Source organism: Triticum urartu, chromosome 2 (assembly GCF_003073215.2).
Source record: "Triticum urartu cultivar G1812 chromosome 2, Tu2.1, whole genome shotgun sequence".
Classification (NCBI taxonomy): domain Eukaryota; kingdom Viridiplantae; phylum Streptophyta; class Magnoliopsida; order Poales; family Poaceae; genus Triticum; species Triticum urartu.
The window spans coordinates 165,127,898-165,152,843 of NC_053023.1; the positions used below are offsets into that span (position 1 = coordinate 165,127,898).

Here is a 24,946-nt window from a genome sequence, read left to right on the forward strand (position 1 = left end):
GTACTTCCTCTCAAAGGGAAGGAACTTCGGCAACACATCCTCGTCTCCACCGTCTCCACTCTTGGTTATCTCGTGCCTTTATTTGAGCAAGCTTATTTGTTTCATATCTCTTGCTTGCTTGTGTTCCTATCCTTGTTGCATCATATAGGTTGCTCACCTAGTTGCATATCTAGACAATCTACTTTGATGCAAAGTTTAAATTGTTAAAGAAAAGCAAAAATTGTTAGTTGCCTATTCACCCCCCCCCCTCTAGTCAACCATATCGATCCTTTCACTAGGCTCGTCAAGTTTAACCTGAGTATTCTGCATGTGCAAAACTGTCTTACACCCATTGTATGCTGATACGTCTCCGTCGTATCTATAATTTTTGATTGTTTCATGTTAATATTATTCAAATTTTTCATACTTTTGGAAACTTTTTATATTATTTATTTGGACTAACTTACTTATCCAGTGCCAGTGTCGGTACCTGTTTGTTGCATGTTTTTGTTTCGCAGAAAATCCATATCAAGCGAAGTCCAAACGTGATAAAAATTTACAGAGAATTATTTTGGAATATATGTGACTTTTAGGAGGTGGAATCAATGCAAACGGGGGCCCCAGTGCCCACAACTCACCAGGGCACGCCAGGCACCCCCTGGCGTGCCCAGGTGTCTTGTGCCCTCCTCGAAGGTCGGTTGGGGCCCTTCTTCTAGCGCAAGAAAGATAATTTATGGAAAAAATTGTGTAAAATTTTTAGTGCAATCAGAGTTACGGATCTCTAGGAATTTAAGAACCCGTGAAGGGCCAGATCTGGGGAGCGCGAAATAGAAGAGAACGGAGAGGGAGATCCAATCTCGGAGGGGCTTCCACCCCTCCGCCGCCATGGAGACCAAGGAGCAAAGGGGGGGCTCTCCTCCCATCTAGGGGGCAAGGAAGAAGAAGAAGGAGGGGGCTCTCTCCCCCTCGCTTCCGGTGGCGCCGGAGTGCCGCCGGGGCAACGATCGGGACATCGATCTACATCAACAATCTTGCTACCGTCAACATCAACTCTCTCTCCCTCTATGTAGCGGTGTAACACCTCTTCTCCCTGCTGTAATCTCTACTTAAACATGGTGCTCAACTCCATATATTATTTCCCAATGATCTATGGTTATCCTATGATGTCTGAGTAGACCCGTTTTTTTCCTATGGGTTAATCGTGATCTTGGTTGGTATGATTGCATATTTTATTTATGGTGCTATCCTACGGTGCCCTCCGTTCTCACGCAAACGTGAGGCCCCCCGCTGTAGGGTGTTGCAATATGTTCATGGTTCGCTTATGGTGGGTTGCGAGAGTGACAGAAGTTTAAACCCGAGTAGGTGGGCTATGGCGTATGGGATAAAGAGGACTTGATACTTCATGCTATGGTTGGGTTTCATGACCTTAATGATCTTTAGTAGTTGTGGATGCTTGCTAGAGTTTCAATCATAAGTGCATATGATCCAAGTAGAGAAAGTAGGTTAGCTCATGCCTCTCCCTCATATAAAATTGCAAGAATGGTTACGGTACTTGTTATCGATTGCCTAGGGACAAATAACTTTCTTGTTGACAAAAACCCTTTTACTAAACACCTAACTTTTATTGTCTTGCAAAGTACTTCTCGTTTTATTCTTGCAAAGTAGTTCTAGCATCACACCTACAAAATAGTTTCATACTTGTTTCCGATAAAGCAAACGTCAAGTGTGCGTAGAGTTGTATCGGTGGTCGATAGAACTTGAGGGAATATTTGTTCTACCTTTAGCTCCTCGTTGGGTTCGACACTCTTATTTATCAAAAAAGGGTACAAACGATCACCTATACTTGTGGGTTATCAAGACCTTTTTCTGGTGCCGTTGCCGGGGAGCAATTGCGTGGGGTGAATATTCTCGTGTGTGCTTGTTTGCTTTATCACTAAGTAGTTTTTATTTCCTGTTCTAAGTTGTTCTCTATCTTAGTTATGGATATGGAACATGAAACACCAAAAATATTAGTGGTACTTGCTACTCATGGAGATGGGGAGCCTCCTAAAACCCTCGATGCTCGTTATGTAAAAGATATTATGCACTACTTTGGTAATCCTGAGAAAACCCCATTCAACTTGATAATGGGAGTAACGTTGGATCAATGTGAATACTGTAGGGATTATCGCTTGACACAAAAAGGGAATTTTTAATGGGATCAAATTCATATGTTGCATTGGTATGCTTGGAATTTATGCCAGAGTCATGATTATACTTGTTTCTCTAGGATGAATGCTCCACACCTTCCCTTTTCATGTGAATTTAATGATAATGAAACCTTGGCTTCTTATGCTAATGGTATATATATGATTACTATGATGTGGAACGAATAGAAGATTTTGTTGCTTTTAAGGGTGCTTATGAAATTGAATCTTTGTTTGAAAAGTTTGAAGATTTTGATGATTCAGTTTATAGACCTGAAAATTTTGCTATCCATAAATATTGCTATGATAATTATAAATTTGATTCCGATATTGATGAATTTATTGAGAGAGTCTCCGCTATGCAAGAAGAGAATAATATTTTGCAGGAGTCTATGGAAGAAGAAATTGTTGAAACTGCGAGCTCATTGGATGAAAAAGATGATGAGGAGAACGAAGAACAAACGGAGGAAGAACGAATTAGCTACCCGTGCCCACCTTCTAATTAGTACCTCTTCAACTCATACATTATTTAATTTCCCTTCATGCTTACCGAAGGATGAATGCTATGATAATTGCTATGATCCCGTTGATTCGTTTGAAATATCCCTTTTTGATGAACTTGATGCTTGCTATGCTTGTGGCCAAGATGCCAATATGAATTATGCTTATGGATATGAACTTGCTATAGTTCCTTATGTTAAGAATGTCATTGTTTCTATTGCACCCACACATGATAGTCCTATTATCTTTTTGAATTCTCCAAACTACACTATATCGGAGAAGTTTGCACTTATTAAGGGTTACATTGATGGGTTGCCTTTTACCGTTGCACATGATGATTTTGATAAATATAATATGCATGTGCTTGCTGCTACTACTTGCAATTATTATGAGAGAGGAACCATATCTCCATTTCTCTATGTTTCCAACACGATAAAATTGCAAGAAACTGCTTATGCTATGTATTGGCCTTTACTTAATGTGCATGAATTATTCTTATATGACATGCCGATGCATAGGAAGAGAGTTAGACTTCGTCATTGCTTGATATATGTTGCTTTGTGCTCACTACTAAATGCTAAATAATTGCTGATTCTAATTGGCTTTGATATACCTTGGGATCCAGGTGGATCCATTACTTGAGCACTTTACGCCTCGCTTAATGGCTTTAAAGAAAGCGCTGCCAGGGAGATAACCCGGAAGTTTTAGAGAGTCATTTATTTCTGTTGAATGCTTTTATATAGTTTAAAAACAAAAAATATAGAGGGGAACTTAAAACTTCACAAAAAGAAAAGCGGAAGTGAGAGAGACGAGCATTGTGAAAGTGGGGGACATCCTTGAACTTTGTTCATGCTCATGGAAACTTTATGAATCTTGAATTGCAGAAACTTTTCAACAAAAAATAATTATCCACTTGTACAATTTCATTGTATTATAAAAATAATGTGCCAAGATTTTTCTTTAGGATGTTTAAATTGCTTGTTGGTTTGTGCGGTGCAAAACAGAAACTTTGGCTGTAGTGCAAGATTTTACATTTTTTACTGGAACGTCAAACAGTTCTGAAACCTTTTGTATTGTCTTTCTATACAAATTTTTATTTTTCATAAAAAAATTCAGAATTTTTGGAGTACCATAAGTATGATGAATGTTCATATTACTACAGACTGTCCTATTTAAGACAGATTCTGTTTTAGATGCATTGTTTTGCTTGTTTTGATGAAACTATCGATTCTATCAGTGGATTAAGCCATGAAAAATTTATATTACAGTAGCTACAATGCAAAAACAAAATAGAATTGGTTTGTAACAGTACTTAGAATAGTGATTTGCTTTATTATACTAACGGATCTTACCGAGTTTTCTGTTGTGTTTTGTGTGGATGAAGTGATCAAAGATAGAGGAGGTCTCGATATGAGGAGAAGGAGGAGAGGTAAGAGCTCAAGATTGGGGATGCCCAAGGCACTCCAAGTAAATATTCAAGGAGACTCAAGCGTCTAAGCTTGGGGATGCCCCGGAAGGCATCCCATCTTTCTTCAACAAGTATCGGTATGTTTTCAGATTTGTTTCGTTCATGTGATATGTGCAAATATTGGAGCATCTTTTGCATTTAGTTTTCATTTTTATTTTATGCACCATGCTGGTATGAGATAGTCCATGGTTGATTTATAGAATGCTCATTGCACTTCACTTATATCTTTTGAAGTTTGGATTGCTTGTTTCTCTTCACATGGAAAAACGTTGTTTGTAGAATGCTATTGCTATTTTGCTTCACGTATATTTATTAGAGCATGGTATTTTATAGAAATAATTAAACTCTCATGCTTCATTTATATCTATTTGGAGAGTCAACAGGAATTGGTCAATTGCATGGTTAGTCATAAAATCCTACATAAAACTTATGGATCACTAAATATGATATGTTTGATTCCTTGCAATAGTTTTGCGATATAGAGATGGAATATGTGGGAGGTACTAGTAAACGGTTGTGGTTAGTAAGAATATTGGTGTTAAGGTTTGTGATTCCCGAAGCATGCACGTATAGTCTCTCGTTATGCTATGAAGTTGGAGCATGATTGATTATTGATTGTCTTCCTTATGAGTGGCGGTCGGGGATGAGCGATGGTCTTTTCCTACCAATCTATCCCCCTAGGGGCATGCGTAGTAGTGATTTTCTTCGAGGGCTAATAAACTTTTGCAATAAGTATATGAGTTCTCTCTGACTAATGTGAGTCCATGTATTATACGCACTCTTACCTTTCCGCAGTTTGCTAGCCTCTACGGTACCGTGCATTGCCCTTTCTCATATCGAGACGTGGTGCAAACTTCGCAGGTGCATCCAAACCCCGTGATATGATACGCTATATCACACATAAGCCTTATTATATCTTCCTCAAAACAGCCACCATACCTACCTGTTATGGCTTTTCCATGGCCATTCCGAGCTATATTGCCATGCAACTTTCACTGCTTCTGTTTGATGACTTGAGCATTCATTGTCATATTGCTTTGCATGATCATATAGCTGACATAGTAGTTGTGGCTCAGCCACCGTTCATCATTTTTCATACATGTTATGCTAGATCATTGCACATCCTGGTACATGCTAGAGGCATTCATATAGAGTCATACTTTGTCATAGGTATCGAGTTGTAATTTTTATTTCTTTTGAGTTATAAGTAAATAGAAGTGTGATGATCATCATTATTCATTTTTAGAGCAGTGCCCCGGTGAGGAAAGGATGATGGAAACTACGATTCCCCTACAAGTCAGGATGAGACTCCGGACAATGAGAGAGAAAAAAAGGGAAAAGAAAAAAAAGAAAAAGAAAAAAGAAAGAAAAAGAAAAAGAAAAAATAAATAAACAAATAGAGAAGGAGCATTGTTAGTATCCTTTACCACACTTGTGCTTCAAAGTAGCACCATGTTTTTCATATGGAGAGTCTCCTATGTTGTCACTTTCATATACTAGTGGGAATTTTTCATTATAGGATTACATGCACACCCACTTAGTTTCCATATTGAGCTTTCATACACTTATAGCTCTTAGTGTATTCGTTGCATGGCAATCCCTATTCCTCACGTTGATATCAATTGATGGGCATATCCATAGCTCGTTGGTTAGCCGCGTCGATGTGAGACTTTCTTACTTTTTGTCTTCTCTATCTTTACCCCTATTATTATACTCTATTCCACCCGTAGTGCTATATCAATGGCTTGCGCTCATGTATTGCGTGAGGGTTGAAAAAGCTGAAGCGCGTTAAAAAGTACGAACAAATTGCTCGGCTTGTCATCGGGGTTGTGCATGATAAATACTTTGTGTTAAGAAGACAGAGCATGACAAGACTATATGATTTTGTAGGGATAGCTTTCTTTAGCGTTGATATTTTGAAAGACATGATTGTTTGTTGGGATGCTTGAGTATTGATGTCTTTATGTCAAATTATAGACTATTGCTTTGAATCACTTATGTCTCAATATTCATGCCACGACTAGACATATGATCAAGTTTATGTTAGGTAGCATTCCACATCAAATATTATCTTTTTTTATCATTTACCTACTCGAGAACGAGCAGGAATTAAGCTTGGGGATGCTGATACGCCTCTGTCGTATCTATAATTTTTGATTGTTTCATGCCAATATTATTCAAATTTTACATACTTTTGGCAACTTTTTATATGATTTATTTGGACTAACTTACTTATCTAGTGCCCAGTGCCGGTTCTTGTTTGTTGCATGTTTTTGTTTCGCAGAAAATCCATATCAAGCGAAGTCCAAACACGATAAAAATTTATAGAGAATTATTTTAGAATATATGTGATTTTTAGGAGGTGGAATCAATGCAAACGGGGGGCCCAGTGCCCACAACCCACCAGGGCGCGCCAGGCACCCCCTGGCGCGCCCAGGTGTCCTGTGCCCTCCTCGAAGGTCGGTTGGGGCCCTTCTTCTAGCGCAAGAAAGATAATTTATGGAATAAATCGTGTAAAAATTTCAGCGCAATCGGAGTTACTGATCTCTAGGAATTTAAGAAATCATGAAGGGCTAGGTCTGGGGAGCGCAAAATAGAAGAGAACAGAGAGGGAGATCCAATCTCGGAGGGGCTCCCACCCCTCCGCCACCATGGAGACCAAGGGCCAAAGGGGGGGACTAAATACCCAGTACTAACTGCAAAAATCGAAAGGGCCATGCTACGCTTCGGCCAAAAAGATCCGCCCGTCTATGATCCGTCCGATACGTAGTCTCCCGGTCAGGCGTCGTTGTCTTTTTTGCAACAGAAGTCTTGTTGTGAGAATCCTTTTGCAACGCATGTCTTGTTGCAGAACTTTTTATAACAAAGGTTGTGTTGCAGGTCTTTTTTGCAACAAATGTCTTGTTGTAGAATATTTTTGATATTTTTCTTGAAACAAATCCCTTATTGTAAAAAAAATTGCAACCGAGGTCTTGTTGCGGAAAGTCACCGCGTTGCATTGTTGCACCCAGATTGATCTTGTTGGGGAAGGGAGTTGCGTATGCGATGATGGTGGTGGTGGAGGCGATGCAGCACGAGGCCGGAGCGGCATAGCTGGGCGGCGGCGGCCGGAGCTGAGCTCGGTGTGCGCGCTCGAGCGGCCATGGGCACTGGTCGTGAGCGGACACAGGGAGACGGGAAGGGGTGACCTCATCGGCGTGCTTGTCGACGGCCTCGTTCGCGTGCTGTCGCTCGCGTGCTGCCGGCGGCGAGCAGCGGTAGCAGCGCATGGAGGTGTTGGCTTGATGCGGAGCTCAGGAGAGCACGAGAGGATCTAGATCCAGATCCTACAACACATCACTTGTTGCGGTGGGGCGATTGCAACGACGGCTCGGTTGCGAAAACTAGTCTACTCCCTCCTTCCATCTATATAGGGCCTAATCGTTTTTTGAGGCTAACTTTGACCAGGTGTTATAGCAATAATGTATGACATGCAAGTTACACAAAGCATACCGTCAAATTCGTACGTGAAAGGAGCTTACAATGATATAATTTTCATATTATACATCTCATGTATTATTAGTCTTACCAATAGTCAAAAGCGGTCTTGAAAAACACATTAGACCTTATATAGATGGAAGGAGGGAGTATGTAATATGTTGCTCTGAGTCATCTAATTAACACCCGATCCGACGGCCACGGAACCGGCGGACGCGGTGGTTGTTATCGGTCAGGTGATTTAAATCATTTCCCAAATCGAAACCCTATATATTAGACAATATATTTATTTAACCTTGTATGGGTAAAAAAGATAATCCACTTTGCTACACAAGTTACCTTATGGGAAAACTGAATGGCCAAACTACATGAAAGAAATAAAAACGCCTTTCCTAAGAAAAAGGTAACAAAAACGCCTTGGCAAAGGCAAAGCAATACGTTTGTCTCCGACTTGGTAAAACCACAAAGCCTGAGCACGCAACAAAACAGAGGAAGCTTTGTTTTCATCTACTTCCACTCAAAAGCATCCAGCTTTGCAGGAGAAAAGAAAGGAGCGATTCCGTCTGTATCCTCCGACTCGCCGAGTTCGTGACCCCGCCTCGCCGCCGGACCCTGGAAAGCGGCCAGGCGTTTCCGCGCCAACCGCCAAACGAGCTGCAGAGCTCGCACCTTCTCTTTCTTCCCTTGGTTTGAGTAGCCGTGGCGGCCTGCTCCGGCCGGTGCCGCTCAGATCTACCGCGGCAGAGGGGGAAGCCCCGGGTTCATGATGGAGCACACCGCCGTCGGCGAGGATCAGGCCATGTCCGGTGAGTGGGCCGATGCCGGCCTTGGGTTGTTATCGCGTTGTTACTTTGATCTCGCTCTGTTCCTGGAGACGGCTGTGGTTCTAGGGGGTCTTTGGGCTTTCGAACCTTAGAATTTAGAATCATGTAAGAGGCGTTCATGGTTGGTTTCTCCAGATTCGTGTGGTTGTCGAAGGCGTTATATTTGTTGTGCGATATGGGGCTGCGAATGCGTATCGTTGAGGTTTTCCTGGAAAATTGGAGCATTTTGTTTTCTTTACGTACAAGTTAGTGGTCATTTTCTATTCTTGTTTGAGGCGAGTATAATGATTCACTGATAAATGAATTAGAACACCAGTTGAGCTGCTTCTTGTATAACTTTGTGCTCCTTCATCTTTGTTTCTGTTGGAGGTAGAATAACGATCATGTTCGTCTTAGTTGATCGCCATTTACGCTGGAGATTTACCTTCCAAGTGTTATTGAATTACTATTTATTCCACTTTTGGAAAGTTTACAGTTGAAGAAACTTGATATCTGAGTTGGATTTCGTTTGGTTTTAGGGCAGATGGCGGTTGCCATAAGTACGTTTTACTCCATAACTTTCCATCGATATCTACCCGCAAAGATTGGCTAGGGGTGATTGTTCTATTTTTTGCATTTTTCTTTCAGTCTTATGTCTCTTGTGATGCGCTTTTGAGATATCCAAATATAAATTCAGTTTTTCTGATACGAGTTATTTTGGATATAATAGAAATGCTACTTATTGCGGTCAATCTATGTTAGGGAAGGTAGTTGCAAATTTTTATTTTCATGCACAGCACAATGTTTGGAATCCCGATTGGTAAAATTGTTATAAAAGGCAATATTAGGGGTGTGCATCGTCCATTGGATCCTTCAGTCTATGCCACCTTCATTGTAACATCAGATAAAATTAGAGTTCTCTGAAAGCTTGGTTAACTTAAATGAGATAAAAGTAGGACTACTCTGTGCTGTGTGTCGATGATGTAATAGATTTAACATATATTTCAGACCTTCGCGATAAGCATCGGATGGACCTGGAGAGTTTAACGCTGACATCACAGCCATTCAAAACACTCGCATTATTTGTGCTAGCCATTGGACAGAGTATAAGAAGCACATGTTCATGTGTTCTGAAAGAAGGTTCTCGGTTGAAGTTCCTGGTTCCCTTGCTTGGTGCTACCTGTGTGCTTCTCTTGGTAACTGATGGCCCACATGAGAAGGTATCATCATCTTCTGTTTTAGCACATTTCTGTATTTCAAATTAGACGAATCGAGTGGCGGTATGCTGAATTGAACTGCAAGTATTCAAATTAACAGAGCACTACTTTCACAGTCTCTGGATATGCATAAAATAAACTGTTGCTTTTGAATGGTGAAATCACTGAAATGTATTATCTATTTATTCTGAATGAGAAGGCGTAAGATTTATACCCTGCACTTTTTGAAATTAAGGTAGATGTGAGACTTGAACCTAGGTGGGTGGGAGCAGTGAGTCATGTACTCCGTCTGTGGTGCGTGCGCTCTTGCAGCATGGATAAACCATTATATTTTGTCTTCAATGCAGCATATGCAGGAACTGCTTTGGTATGCCAGATTTGGATTATGGTGGGTCATACTAGGGGTGGCTTCATCCATTGGATTAGGTAAAACCCAAAATTCAATTTGTATTTGTGTGAGACTGGTTAATCTGTTGAATAAAATGCTAGCATAGCAAGTATTTATCATTAAGAATACACATGCAGTTCAATTCTCATCGCATCATTTGTTTTGCAGGCTCTGGCTTGCACACGTTTGTATTGTATTTAGGGCCTCATATTGCCCTTTTCACAATGAAAGCGGTTCAGTGTGGCCGGGTGGATTTAAAGAGTGCTCCTTATGACACTATTCTTCTTAAAAGGAGGCCTTCATGGTTGGAGAAAGACTGTCTGGAGTTTGGACCTCCAATATATCAGGAAACAATCCCATTCAGCAAAATACTGCATGAAGTTCATCTTGAAGCTGTTCTTTGGGGCATTGGAACTGCACTTGGAGAGCTTCCTCCATATTTTATCTCTAGAGCAGGTTATGTTTGTACTGCTTTGCTCTTGCCAACTCGAACATAATTTACATAATTCTATGTTTGCTCATACCTTTTTAAGCATCTCACGATTCTTCATTACTCTTCAAATTATTATTCCAGGGCATCATTGTGAATCACTTAAAATTATGTATAATTGCTTCACCGCATCCAAACTTACATAAACACATCACATAGTTACTTTGATGTGTAATTGCGCGTCAGAAAGAACTGCATAGTTCTCTTAGCAAGAAGCTTCTTGATCAGTTACAAATTAATTGAACATATATAGCACACTTTGATCAGTGATGACTTTTGAATTTTTATTTGATTGTTGCTTATTTGTGTACCATCTTACAGTATAGCCTTCAATCAGAAATATAATTATCCTATGTGCAGAGCAGAGTAGTTATAAAGTTCAGTTTTATGGTCCTGCTCAGATGTTAGATCTTGAATGCATTTAACTTCCATCCATGCTCCCACTTTTTGTGAGTCTTCCTTTGCTACTTTTTTTATGGTTATGCTTAAATGACAATTTTTCTGTTCCCATTTTTTAATGATTATGGCTAACTATATGATAAGCTGACTTATCTGGCCTATGAGTTTGAGTATCTTGACCACAATAAGCAATCATATAAGATTAGCATAAGTTAAGGCTAAACAATCCGTGATCTTAGTGATTTCTTTGGAAGAATAACTGATGCGATCAATCCATGTTTCTAACATTTTATCACGCCAACTTTAGCTTAAGTTAGACTAAAGAAGCTCTAAATTTGTGTAATTAATTAGGAAAAAATACTTGACGCAACTGACTCAGGTAACAAATGAACCACAGCTAGCCTATCAGGCCAAAAAGTAGAAGAGTTGGCAGAATTGGATGCTTCTATCTCAAAAGAAGGTTTTCTATCATCAACTCTACATCGGGCCAAGCGCTGGCTTATGTCTCACTCACAGTATCTTAATTTCCCGACAATACTGCTACTTGCTTCGGTTAGTCTCTTTCTTGTGGACATTTATTTGCTTGTATACATGCTTGATTAGGTCACCGTACTTAGAGTTGCCTTGTAGCTCCTTAACAGTTTAAGCTGTTAGGTGAACTCCATTTAAATTTCTTGAGAAACTCATTCTCTCCCCACTCAAACTATAGTTTCTATAGAAAAATTGCATGTGGTATGTGACCATGACTTTCCTTGTGATCACTGGAGCTATTGCAAATGTAGAGAAGTTCTCTTTGGCATATTATTGCTTCATTATTAAATATGACAGTTCGAGACTAACGTTTCCTTTCGTTAGGTGCCAAACCCTCTGTTTGATCTTGCTGGCATTTTGTGTGGACAATTTAACGTCCCCTTCTGGAAGTTCTTTCTGGCAACTTTAATTGGGAAGGCTATTATCAAGGTTTATATGCAGGTTTGCTACTTTCTAACTTGGTACAGTTCCTCCTATGTACAGCATTTAACTTTAACTGCAATATTTGCATATTCATATTTCATTTGTTTAATTCATTTATTCTGATGGACCTAGCCGATTTTACAAATTACTTATGTAGACAACATTGGTAATTACTCTCTGCAACAACCAACTTCTTGAATTGGTGGAGGAAAGGCTTGTGTGGGTGTTTAGCAATTTCCCTGGAGTATCATCCATCCTTCCCTCTTTAGTCACCAAGTTGAAGACAGCCAAGGATAAGTTTTTAATGGCCAGTGCTGCTGCATCAGCTTCTAGTGCTGCGAAGGTACCGCTTTTTGCTAAGTTTGGAAATAGTTTCGAGCATTTAAAATTCAACTGTTTATGTTTTATTTCTTCAAATGATCTCTATCATCTTTTGATGTTCTCATTCTTTAGAAAGTTTGATTAATTTGTTAATGCAATGTTAATAACTTAAATGAGTGTCCTAATTTATCATGGAATAGTATGCTGTAAGTGATAACTGCGGGCTTGCGGCTGATGATCTGGCAGAAATGTTTTATATTCTCGTATATTTTCTAGACAAATATACTGTTTAACCAAGTCATTGGTATTGTTTGCACAATTGATTAGCTTGTAGATGAACTGATGAGAGGCCTTGGATACATGGTTATGATAGTTGACAATTGTAACATAACTTCAGCATTGTAATGGACTGGAACAATGATTATGATAAAGTTGCCTCTTTTTTGTTTCCTCTGCTGTTCTTGCTTAGTTGATGTTATCGTCTGCTTTCCCAGAAAGTTGCCATTTCCCCTAAATATGAATTGTCCTTGTGCAGGGGAAGAAGTGGAATCTGTCGTTCTCTTTGATCTGGAATACCGTGGTGTGGCTCATGATCATGAATTTCATCATGCAGATAATCACTTCCACAGCACAGAGTTATCTCAAGAAACAACAAGAGCTTGAGATCAGCATGAAGTCATCAGCTACAATGAGTTCCGCTTCTGAACCTGCTGCCGGAATATTATCAAATTAATGGAGCCAGGGCATTTCATCCAGCCAGATCGTAGAGGAACGCATTCAATTTATATTCATGCCATCACTTCCTGCATGAGACTGATTTGGGAATTCTAAATCTGGTCATTTACTGGGTAGTTGGCTTTATTCTCCAAGAAATCACATTGATACAGTGTATATAACCCATCCCATCAGGCCAGCATGACTGTGAAACTAAGAACCGCTGTCTGTATTATAGTGGAGCACTAGCTTGTTGATCTACTACTTGGTAGAAAGTCAAAAAAAGAGGAGAAAAAGAAAAGGTTTGACTAGTGCGCAAGTGTAATGTTGGCCTTGTACATAGCAACCAAGAAATTGCCATCAATTGGCACAATAAGCATTAAGTTTGTGCCTACCATCTTGATGTTGTCGTTTTTGTCTCGGCACTGGTGATGATCTGTCAAGATCTGCCATTTGTTCCTGATGGCTACGCGTTGAGAAAATTGATGTCCCTGTCAAGTGTCAATGCAGATGCCAGATGGCATGTCAGGAGAAGGAAAAAAAACTTCTGTCTTTTTATCAGCTACTCCTGTTTTACTTTCTTTACTCTTCAGTGAGGTCGCCGTTGGCTGACGAGGTAAAGAGTGGGAGGAACTATGCAGTCTTGCTCTGCTTATTTGGACTTGGGCTCTTCCAGCGTGAGAGGCAGATTGGGCTGTGCACTCATGGGCCAATCACACTCACATGGCTTGCAGCGTGTGAGGTTTATGTTTGTCTAAAATCCTCATGTTGCTTAATTATCATATATTGAGGTTGTGACTAAACACCTACTCCTAAGTTTTTATTTGCATTGTTCAGGGAGTAAGTGCGTTTGGTGCAAAAGGTGGCCTTTTTATCATTCTCCATAATATAAGTCTTATGAAAATCCTTCGAATTCTTTATGAAAAATATAGTCCCGAAAGACTTCAATTCTGCGGAATGGGGAAAGCTCCCGGGGAGTATCTTTATAAAAGATACTACAATTCATTAATTAGATCAAACATTAGGTCATCTTCAATTACTTAAAACACAAGCCTGTCTTTTTGCATACTATTTTCTGAAACTGAACTTTTGGCATAATGTAGCATACATGCCTTTTTTTTCTTTTAAACGTTGGGCGCATTATTGGTTAGAAAAAACTGCAGGGCGCATCAAAAATTGAAATTTGAAATATTCAACTGCTAAGATACACCTTTACATTTTGCAGCTGGGAGCGCATAGCTTGCAATAAGTATTACTGTTACGAGTAGAGCCAGTAGATCGCCTCACCTGGGCCAGAGATCCGGAAAGCTACTACTGGCGCGCAGTAACTGATGAATGCACATGCACTGGCCGAACCTATCCTACGCGCATGCTATTTTCCTACACTGCCCTACCACTGCCCCCCCTATGCTTGGCTACAGCAACGTAAATCTACCGCTACGATCCTATCAGCTTTCCAGCTACAGGCGGCTAGGAGGCTACGGACTGCAAAGCCAACGGAATATGGTAGCAGTGCTGCTATTCTACTGCAAGCTGGTCAGGCATCATATCAGAACAGTGGTGCTAGGAAATGTTTTTTTTTTGGCTTCTCTGTGGGGATCCGAGCCAGAGAAAAATATTCTGATCCATTTTTTGGGAACGGAAAAATAGCAATGTGATCCCGGCGGCTATGAGCAGGGAAAAAAAATATGTTGCACATCTCAAGAAATGTTGGCGAGAAGTACTCGTTGTGCGTTTCTTGGATATTTTGTAGTACTGTTGATGTCACTTTGTGCTGCTTTCATCAGAGATATTCAAGCTCGGGTATGCATAGTTCTCGTATTACGAATTCGCCGCTTGTCTTATTAGCGCATAATTTGACATACTTTTCACATAAAAATACAGGTGCGCTCAACTTTTTCTTGAACTCTGGGGCGCAAAAACTTCCACTATTATCTACTCCCTTCGTCCGGAAACACTTGTCGGCGAAATAGATAAAAATTGATGTATCTATAACTAAAATACATCTAGATACATCTATTTCTTCCGACAAGTATTTTCGGACGGAGGGAGTACTATCTTGCTCTTTATATATTTTTTCCATTGGTGCATCATTTCGGTGTGCATATTCTGTAAATTTCAATACTAAACATGAGTTACAACAAAAGACTTTTGATGGTAAATGCCGCACCCTCCGTTATTTTTCAGTCTCTGAAATGTTGGTATTCAGGGGGTAACATGCCAAATCATATTCATTACTCTACTCCACTATTTTTTTAGCTATTAGCTTCATAGACACCAACTTCTCTCTTGAGCTACACTATACTAGTTTTATTGACTTTGTTAGGCACTAATGACAAGCAATTCTAGTCTTCCCCTACTTCCTGCCACGCCACTCCTCTTAATTTTATACACCCTCTATTAGATCCCTTTCAAGCCACTATATTTATATATCCATGAGAATACGTCTAGGATCGGTAGTCATCACCACGTACTTACTCGTAAAGTAATCGCCATGATGCCGATATAATAACAGATTGGTAACATGAGCATTTGTTTAGTGCTGAGGATAATCTTGTCATACCAAATGGTTGGATTAAAATATGTCTGCATATACTTATATGTGGAACTGGCCATCAGCCGATCATACATTGCCAATATACAATGGTTCAGATGTGTGCTCATAGCTATATCTGTACGTGCCACCAGTCAAACAAAGCATCCCGGCCCATGCACTTGCCATAGATAAATACACAATTAGCCCTACCACCAAATATTGTATCTAGTGGTGAACATGATGATATCCTGCATCGATCGTGCAATTTAAAATACCAGCAGTATTTTTTATGTGCCAGCGAGCCAGCTAGTGTGATCAAGCCTCTGGAGGGATGTGGCAGCATTGGGTTGCTTGTCCAGGTCACATTGGGGCTCAGGAAACTTTCAACCTAGAGACATGATCCCTGGCATATAATATGCCGGGTGGGGCCGATAAAGTGGAAACAAAGAACGCAAAAAAATATCAAGAGCCATCGTACATTGTTGCCTCCCCTGCCATTAGTTTAGTCCCAAGTATGGTGTAAACAAACTGGACAAGAAAGAAGCTTTCAGGCATTTGGGCATCTCTTTTGATAGACCTCATTATCATGTCTTCAGCCTTTCTGGCTTTATACTAGTACCTTCCCCCTCACTAGCCCTACAGGATGTAGTGGTAGCACATTTCGGAATAACGCAAGTTGCCATATTATAATAGGAACAAATCGTCCAAAAGTAATGGTTTTTATTTTTGACAAGAAAAGTCATGAATGTTTGATGAGTGGCTAATGTGGGCCAGATATCAGTAGATTTGACATCTATATAAATTGTGGTGGGCCAATAAGCCCAAACAGCTAGTAGATCCTAGAAACCAACTCTCATTCACTAGCTCTTTCTATATCGACAAAGCAAGTTCCACCAACTCGAAAAAAGAAGCAAGTTCCTTTTGCTAAGTCGGCAAGTCTAGCTGGTTAATTACTAATACAAGACAAAACATTTGTCTGCACTTTGAATTTGAGGTTCCCTGGGTATCATCATCATTACAACTATTAGCCCTTCATTTAATTTTTATAGTACTCCCTCAGGTTCTTTTTACTCCGCACATTAGCTTTGTCTAAAGTCAAAGTTTGCTAAGTTTGACCAAATTTATATTAGAAAATATTGACATCTATAACATTTAATAAATATAGTATGAAAATATATTCCGAGATGGATCTAATAATAAATGTGTTGTTATGTGAATGTTAATAATTTTTTGTATAAACTTGGTCAAAGTTGGATGAGATTGACTTCAGACAAACCTAATATGCAGAGTAAAAAGGACCGGAGGGAGTAATTAGTCTTTCTTTTGTATGCCATCCTACACGTTTTTGCGGTATGCAAGTTTATATAATTGGATGAGTAAAACTCCCCTCTTCGTATACAGTGCATCTACGTTGAGTTTATACCTCCTACTTTGAAAATTGTGTACACTAATTGCCCATTTAGCAATTTTTCATCCAGATTACTCCATTTAGCATAACTTTTGCCTGTTTTACCCCCTTTAATTTTTATATAGAGCAATTTGCTAGGTGGGCTCTCGGCTGTCAAGTACACAATTTGTCACTTCACGGTTCTCCTCCTAGCATTTTTTCTGTGCCTGAATCGGTAGAATGACTCGATCAGAAACAATTTGATTCTCATGGTTGTCAGTTGCGCATATGCATTACTTCATTTTGGTGGGTTCCTTCTTCATGTCAAAGTTGCTCCTTGTTTATTGCTTTCACCTCATTTCGCTTCACCATATTTGCTTACGGATTTGCATCGCACTAGAAATAATTCTATTGACGCTTTGTCTGCCAACAGAACCATTGGAGGAGCTATCCACAACTTAAAAGAAAGAACAATTTGAGGGGGTAGACTAGGAGAATTCGAGATGATGGCAAGAACAATGGAGCTACGAGGAAGAAATTGTATGTACAATAATGAAAGTGCTCCTTGACATTTCTCCTTCCTAGGAGTAGAAGGAGGCCATCGACAATGCCCCCCCCCCATTCAACTTATTCTTTTGCCAGATGTTTCATCCTCACCGTGTGACTATCCTCTTCCTCCTCTGCGAAGTACCAGAGCCACCACCACCTCGAACCAGCTTTCACACCCACCACCGTTTCTTACGACGCTACGTCGTCATCGTCACCCTGTCGGCACCACCTTTGCCAAAATCCAAACCCAACCACGTGCATATGAGGGGAACCAATGGCACATGAGTCAAGGGTGGTGCGAGGGCTGGCACTGTCTAGGCAGGTCCGACTCAAACATTTCACCGTCAGGTGTACCTGACTGTCAGGACCTACTTTGTGGACCACTCTCACTATTTTAAATGGTGTAAAAGCTAGCAAAACAACTGCTAAATGGGGTAATCGGGACGAAAAACTATTAAATGGGCACATGTCATAAAATGTCAAAGTAGTGGGTATATAATGAAGAAAAACATGCCATCTAATGCATTGATTCGTTTATAGCTAACAAAATTGCACATATTTAATAAGAGGTTTAACAAAGTAACAACAATTTAGAAATCTGTGTTTATATTTGCTTTAGTTAGTTTGCAGTTAAAATCTTAAAAATCAATATTTAGTCTTTTGATATTTTACACATGTATGCTTCATATATTGACTTCAAGTATAATGCACAGTGCACGCCAGTGAATGCATGTGTAGTTTCATTCACTGTAATTAGTGCTACAATTTTAACTCTTGGAGATTGAACAGATCGGCTAAATGACAGCTATCTGAACTTCATTTGTTCATTCGCTTAGGAAAATGAAAGTTGTAGAGTTCCGAAAAGATCAAATAACTCGCGATGACTGTACAAACAAGTCGAAGGGGCAGCAAGTTGAACTAAACTATTCACCTAGCTATTGTCAAATAATATCAAATCGATACGAACCAATCTATGCACCTAGGTCAACATTATCTAATCCACAACTACTTAGACACGCAAAATACAAGATGGAAAACTAATGTTGTAGTAACCTCACAAGAAAAACTAATGTATTAGTATCTCGTTGTGGCCTGAGATCAAACTAAATATTTTGTTATTATTATTATCCTTGTTATAGCGAGGTTGTTCTTGATTAGCCTTGTGTGGATTGCAATTCGGGGATCACTTTGATTCAAATGATTTTCATACAAACTTGGAGGATTAGTCCCTGGAAAAATTTCGTCCATCGATTGAATATATAAGAATTTTTTTCTAAGGATTGTTTGCAATATATTTCAAAAAAAATACCCATTACAACCTCTTGAAAAGAATCTTTTGTTTTTCATGTGGCGCAATCAAACGAGTGCGGTGATACTACTTTTTCAAAATCCTAAATATCAAAAATGGGGTACTAGTAACTAAATATATAGTCTGTTTTAATAGTTACTTATTTTAACCTATAAAATTTCAAGAATAACTGAGAAGACATTAACTAAAATCTTTGGGGTTTTTTTGCGGGTGAAAATCTCTCTGGTTTTCAATAAAGGTTTGTTTGAGACAGCAGACTTTCCCAGCAGAGTTTCGTTCAACAATCAACACTTTAAGTGGTCAGCAGATAGCTGGTCAGCGTTATAATCATTTCTTGAACAATCGCTCTCTTATATTTTAAGTTAATATAGGTAGGAATCTGCTTTTCTTCTTCTCGGGTATGCAGATAAAACGACCGAAATCAGCGGTTAGCTAGTGGAATTGGTAAACCATATTCTATGGGGAATCATTGTACCATTAGCTAGGTACGAACAGTACCATAAAAGAAATCTAGGGTATGAACACTACTAAAGAAAAGCTACTCCGGTACGAACAAGAGACATGGCAAGCAGTAGTAGAATATGATTATGATAGAGAAGCAGCCACGTACGTGACCCTTTACTCCTTTAAGCTTATTTATACGCACTCGCCCTTACATACATATGCATACACATCTTATTTTTACGAGCATCTCTGAGAGATTGAGCTGTCATATCATCTTGAGATTTACAAAGTCACTATAGGCGTCTAGCAGTCGACGGAAACGTCTTCTTTTACTGAACGTGCATCGTTGAAAATCCGAAAATAAATCCAGAAAAATACGAGCATAGGAACATTAACCTTGGTGTGTGGGAATACCTAAGTTCTCCTTCCATCCAATACAGGTTGGTTTGCTAGTCTTTTAGGCTTTAGCGATATTCTAATCGTGCCATTTTTTGCGAGAATTTCTAATAGTGTAAATTACTTACAATATTTAGTATGCTTTTTTTTGTCTTTGTCGATGCAATTATTAATTAATCACCACTATGATAAGCAATACTTTTATCTTAGTGACCACCATTTGGGTTTATAGCATCTTCCAACAAGGCCTCCAAATCGTCCTCATATGTTAGTGTGGACAGCCAGACACTTCTTAGAAAAAGAGTGAGAAAAGGAAAGCATCCACAACACTACAATGGTATTAGTAGATCCATCATGAAATAAAATTTGGTACTTCCTCCCATCCGTTTTAACAATAACTATCGGAGGGAATATTATATTTATTTGGTATTGCATATTATCAATGTTAGTGTAATCTTTGGATAGGATCTTCCTCATGGTAGACTGCGCTGATTTATTATTGCTGTAATACAATGTTTTTTTTAGGACTTGTTTGCTGTGTGCATCATGCTATGCAGAGACCGGGTATTCTTTGAATGCGGTTGTATCACCTTGATATATCAATTCAATGAAATGTTCTTTACCAAAAAAATCAATATTAGTAGGACATCACTGGATGGTGGCTAGTCTCGTCTAGAATGGCACCTAGCCTCCGGAGAAGGAAAAACGAAAGGGGGGAATCGCGGAGCGATCAAAGACAATCACAATGAAAAGGGCAAGCAAGCAAGCTAGTGACTGATTTAAGAAGGGACAAAGTGCAGGGCGCACAAATACAAGCCATCATCATCATCTTTGGTCATTGCTTAGGCGATGCGATGTGGTCAAATAATCAAGAGCCTGTCGATAAACCAATCCTCTGCTGTGAGAGGGTGGAAAGGTCATCAGCCTACCCAAATGATATGTTATCTATCTATCAGGGTTAGGGCGTTGGACCAGCTGATGAATGCGATTGTGAATGGACTGCAATATGTTAGACAAGTTTCCCTTTTCTGTTGCGACATGGACTGGTATATGTCCTTGTCATGTGAGCTGGACATGTGGCGAGAGTGTGGACCAGGAAGTTTTCCAGATCCTACTCATGTGGATGAGAATACAAAATACCATTATTATTAGTAGCATTATAGAAATATTTTAACAAACTTATTTTCGCGTGCTTCCTCCACACACACACTCTCTCAAAATCAGGGTATTGACACGTTGATAGGAAAAGTAATAAATGATCCCAATGGATGCAACTTTGACAATACAGGTGATGGTGATTTGACATAAAGTTTACATGGATAGTTATATTAGCAAATTTGCAAGTGCTTCCCATGAGCCAAATGAAATAGAAAGTATGTGTATTCTGGAAAGATAGATGTTTTTATACCGTTGGACAGGAAATTAACAATATTTTGCAGAGGGCTAGTGACTAGCTCCTACAACTAATCACCATCATCGTGCATACGCATGCAATTCTACCAAGATAGAAAATTCATGCTTAGGTAGTACTCGCTCCAAAATTAGATTAATCGATTGAAAAGGTCCAAGCACCTTTGGTGGCGTTCAAAGGTCGTCACTGGAGAAAGTCCAGCGGGTGGTGGTGCGCCCACGCGATCCGCAAGCCTTAAAATACTCCGCCACACCACGGAGTATACAATTGACCTGGCTGTGCGAGCCCATCGACCCCTTTAAATAGTACTCCTACTGTACGCGCACAGTGCAGAGATCGTTTTTTATACGGAAAGATCGGTGGGAGCTGATAGCAACAGGAGCGGCATTATAAAACCCACCGCGGTGGCGAGCGCAAAGGCGCGCGCGCGCCCCTCTCGATCTCCATGGAGCCCAGGTAGGTCCTCTGCTCCTCGCCGCCCGGCTGGTCGTCTCGTCTACCGGATTGGAAGGCTGCTGCCGGTGTGGAACAAGGTGGCGACACGCGAGATTTCGCCGGCGAGCCGAGTCGGAGACGGTGGCCGCGAGAGGAGGCGGGCTGGCGGGGTGCCTTGGTGCTCGCTGTTCGAGTGTGAGGTATACGTTGGTGTCGCTCGCCTCGCGGTTCATTCGGTGCTTGGCCTTGGGGCTCTGCGACTGCCCTGGCGTCATGCCTGAGCTCTGGCGAGAGCCTCCCGCGGGTCAACGGGGAGAGGGGGCCAGCGTGCCAGGGCCTGAGCCGGAGCGCGACGCAATGCAATGGGGCGACCGTCTGGATTTCCCCCTACCTCTCTCTCTCTCTTTGTGTGTTGGGATTTTGCTGCTGGGCAAGTACTCTGATTCGATATTTTGCTGCTGCTGGCAGGGCAGGGCGGGGTACCCACTGCTGCTTCGTCGGCCTCGGCGGAGTACTAGCATGATGACGCGAGGACTTTGATGAGATGTGAACCGGCGCGGCGTCTGGCTGGCCGGCATGGAGCGGGATTGGTCGTCGCAGAGTTCGAGCCAGGGCGCGCCGTTCGAGGTCGACCGTGACGCAGGGTCTGTATCTGTATATGCTTGGACAGAGCCTGCGTGGTGCGGTTCCGTCCATGTCATTCATGCTCGGAATCGTTCAACAAGGACGGACGGGAACACATCATGCTTATCTATCTATCTATCCGTGCCGGCCGTACTATTGTACATTGCTTGCTTGCGCCCGTCTCCTTTCTATGCCGACTGTTTTGGCTTTTCCAGGCTGCCGCTGCTTGCTGCATTGTGAAGTTTTGGATCTTGACCTGCTGCTTAAATAACTCTTCCTGGTTGATTTTTTTATAATTTGTTAGTAATAAATTAAATAAAGAGGGCTGCTGGGCCCGGGATAATTCCGTTTTCATGAAGTGACAAGCGACCTGCCATGCCATTGCCAACCTCGGCAAAAGTGAGATCGACGCGGCATGCTTACCTATGAACAGCGTACTGTTCATAGGTGTACCATTCTCCATACAAGTGGATTTACATACGTCTCTCAGCCCACTGCTCGGCTCGGCGACAGTCATTTCCATGTTCGTACAGAAGTACTCCTGCGTACTACCCCGTGGTATATATCTCATCGCCTACGCGATTCACACGTAGTCGACGTAGACTTCTCGCGGGAATCTGGAAGGGGCATCGCACGGGCGTCCGGTCCGGGCGGGCCCCACCACGCGGGTCACTGGCCGGGGGCCGTGGACCAGGTGCGGTGCAGTTGGACGGACCAGCCTAGCGGCGGCAGCAGCATCAACAACCCTACGCGGCGCTGCCGCAGAGGATCCGGCGGCCACGTGCTCGGCCCGGCTCGGCTTGCCCAGCAAGATCCGGGGCTCACGTGAGCGGCGTGTGGTCCCCGCCGCCCACACGCTTTTCCCGCCCCCGAACCGCACCAGGCCCCCACCGCGGACGGAAAGCCCGAGAGAGAAGGGAGGAAACTGACGCGCGGGGCCCGCGCCAGCACGGCCGCCGGACCCGCATGTCACTGGCAAAAGTACGCGCCGCGGGCCCCCGTGCTCCTTCTTTTCTCTCTATCCCTCGCTCGTTGTTCGTGCTTGTCATCACGGAAAAAAAGGGTGCTTATCCTCGGCGCGGGCCCCGCCACATCCGCACCGCGCGCCCTTTTTCTCTCGCCCGTGGCTGTGGTGCACGACAGCCCATGGTGCACCGCGACCACGCGTGCTTCGTGCTCGTGGAGAATCTCCTGGCTTTTTTTTTTTACTTGGGGAAGAAGAATCTCCTGGTTAAACGCGCGGTTATGCCGCATGATCTGACGCGGTTAACCTGCCGCTTTGTGGTAGTAACTGTTTTTACTGTCTGACTTCGGAACCGAGTATCGTCCAGCTTGTCCGGTGGTCAACAGTACTCCCGTCAATGGCCAATTTCGACTCGTGTACAGAAAATGTGCTGATTTTTCTGTGCAGATCTCCGGTGAACTTTGTGTTTTATCACCATTTAGCGTTTATATTAGTTTGGCTTCAATAAATCTTTATTGTCTCTACTATTAAAGGAGAGTTAGTGGATGATGGTCCGTCATCTAACACCCATACACATCTCAATCATGCGGTTGGACTTACTAAATATAGTGCATCCACACATATCAAATATACCAAATCAACCGCACTTACCAAAACACGCACAATCATATACCAAACATACCAAATTAAAACTACAATGGTCTACTTAATAAAAATACCACGGTCTAAATGTCAAAAATGCCATGCTCTATAGAAATAAAAATGCCATGCTACCTAAGTTGAATATGTCGTGGTCTACTTAATAAAGATGTCATTGTCTAATTACTAAAATTGCCATGTAATCCCTCAATATCCCAATATAAAAGCGTTTTTCAAGCTAACATAGCTTGGAAAATGTTCTTATATTACGGGACGGATGGAGTAATTTTTTTATCACAGAAACATCTAATGGTGACATCCCGCAAAAAAAAACTAATGGAGACATGCTAGCTCTAGGAATAGACATAAAAATACCATTGGGACAAATGTCAAGAACAATGCTACAAAATTGACATAGGAAAAAAGGACTTGTTGGAAAAAAGTTAATCACAAGTCCAAAAAATCGCCACATATATAAAAAATGGCCATGATGTCATGCTAACTAAATTAAAACTACCATGGTCTACTTAATAAAAAGCCATGGTCTAACTATTAAAAATGCCATGCTCTATAGAAATAAAATTGCCATGCTACGTAAGTTGAATAAACCATGATCTACTTATAAAAATGCTATTGTATAATTACTAAAAATTGCCATGTAGCTATTTTTCTTTACCAGAGTCTAATTATCAAAAATTGACATGGACTAAATAATAAAAAATGCCATGCTACCTACTTTGAAGCTGTCATGTTCTAATTAGTATAAATGTCATGACATAAAAACTAAAAATGCTAAGGTACCTATATTAAAATTGCACATGGCAAGATTAGCGGAAAAAATATTCTCTACGAAATGCCATGCTCTAAAGAATACAATAAAAAAGTTATGAATTTGCATGTCATGAAAGTAGAAAATTTACATTTTCCCTTAAATGCAAACAAAAAATACCATGGAGTGCTTTTTAAAAATAATTAAAAATGCCATGTTATGTTCAATCATGAATGTCATGCATCATACAAAAAAATTGCCATGATACAATCTTACCAAAAATACCAGTGTTTTGATGGGTATTTTTATATCACCTTACGTGGCAACTATTAGTAGTATAGCATGGCTGTTTTACGAAAATACTATTAGTAGTATAGCATGGCTGTTTTGCGAAAATGCCTTTTCGTTGGACGGGTGCATTGGTGGACTTTAGGGAAAGCATATTTCCACAGCGCACAAGAAATCAAAGAAAATTGTACATACACACATAGACATATAAAACGTTCAAGAAAATTTTGATGACAATATACTTTCATACATGGCGTAGACAAAAAAAGCAAATACGTAAATGAAAATTGGCCATTTT

General features: G+C 40.8%; 1 protein-coding gene and 1 long non-coding RNA gene across 2 annotated transcripts; both read left to right on the plus strand.

Moving 5' to 3' along the window:
• The first annotated feature begins 8,071 nt into the window (after positions 1-8,071).
• On the plus strand, positions 8,072-13,294 carry LOC125536551 (vacuole membrane protein KMS2-like). The gene is made up of 8 exons (XM_048699788.1): positions 8,072-8,417; positions 9,423-9,634; positions 9,979-10,057; positions 10,188-10,475; positions 11,306-11,460; positions 11,764-11,880; positions 12,020-12,205; positions 12,719-13,294. Exons 1-8 carry the CDS (start codon positions 8,375-8,377, stop codon positions 12,914-12,916), a joined length of 1,278 nt encoding a protein of 425 aa, XP_048555745.1. The 5' UTR covers positions 8,072-8,374; the 3' UTR covers positions 12,917-13,294.
• Positions 13,295-20,936: 7,642 nt separating this feature from the next.
• Positions 20,937-22,346, plus strand: LOC125541344. Its single transcript, XR_007297492.1, has 2 exons — positions 20,937-21,737; positions 21,833-22,346. It is a non-coding gene; the product is annotated as an uncharacterized LOC125541344 (long non-coding RNA).
• The last annotated feature ends 2,600 nt before the right edge of the window (positions 22,347-24,946 follow it).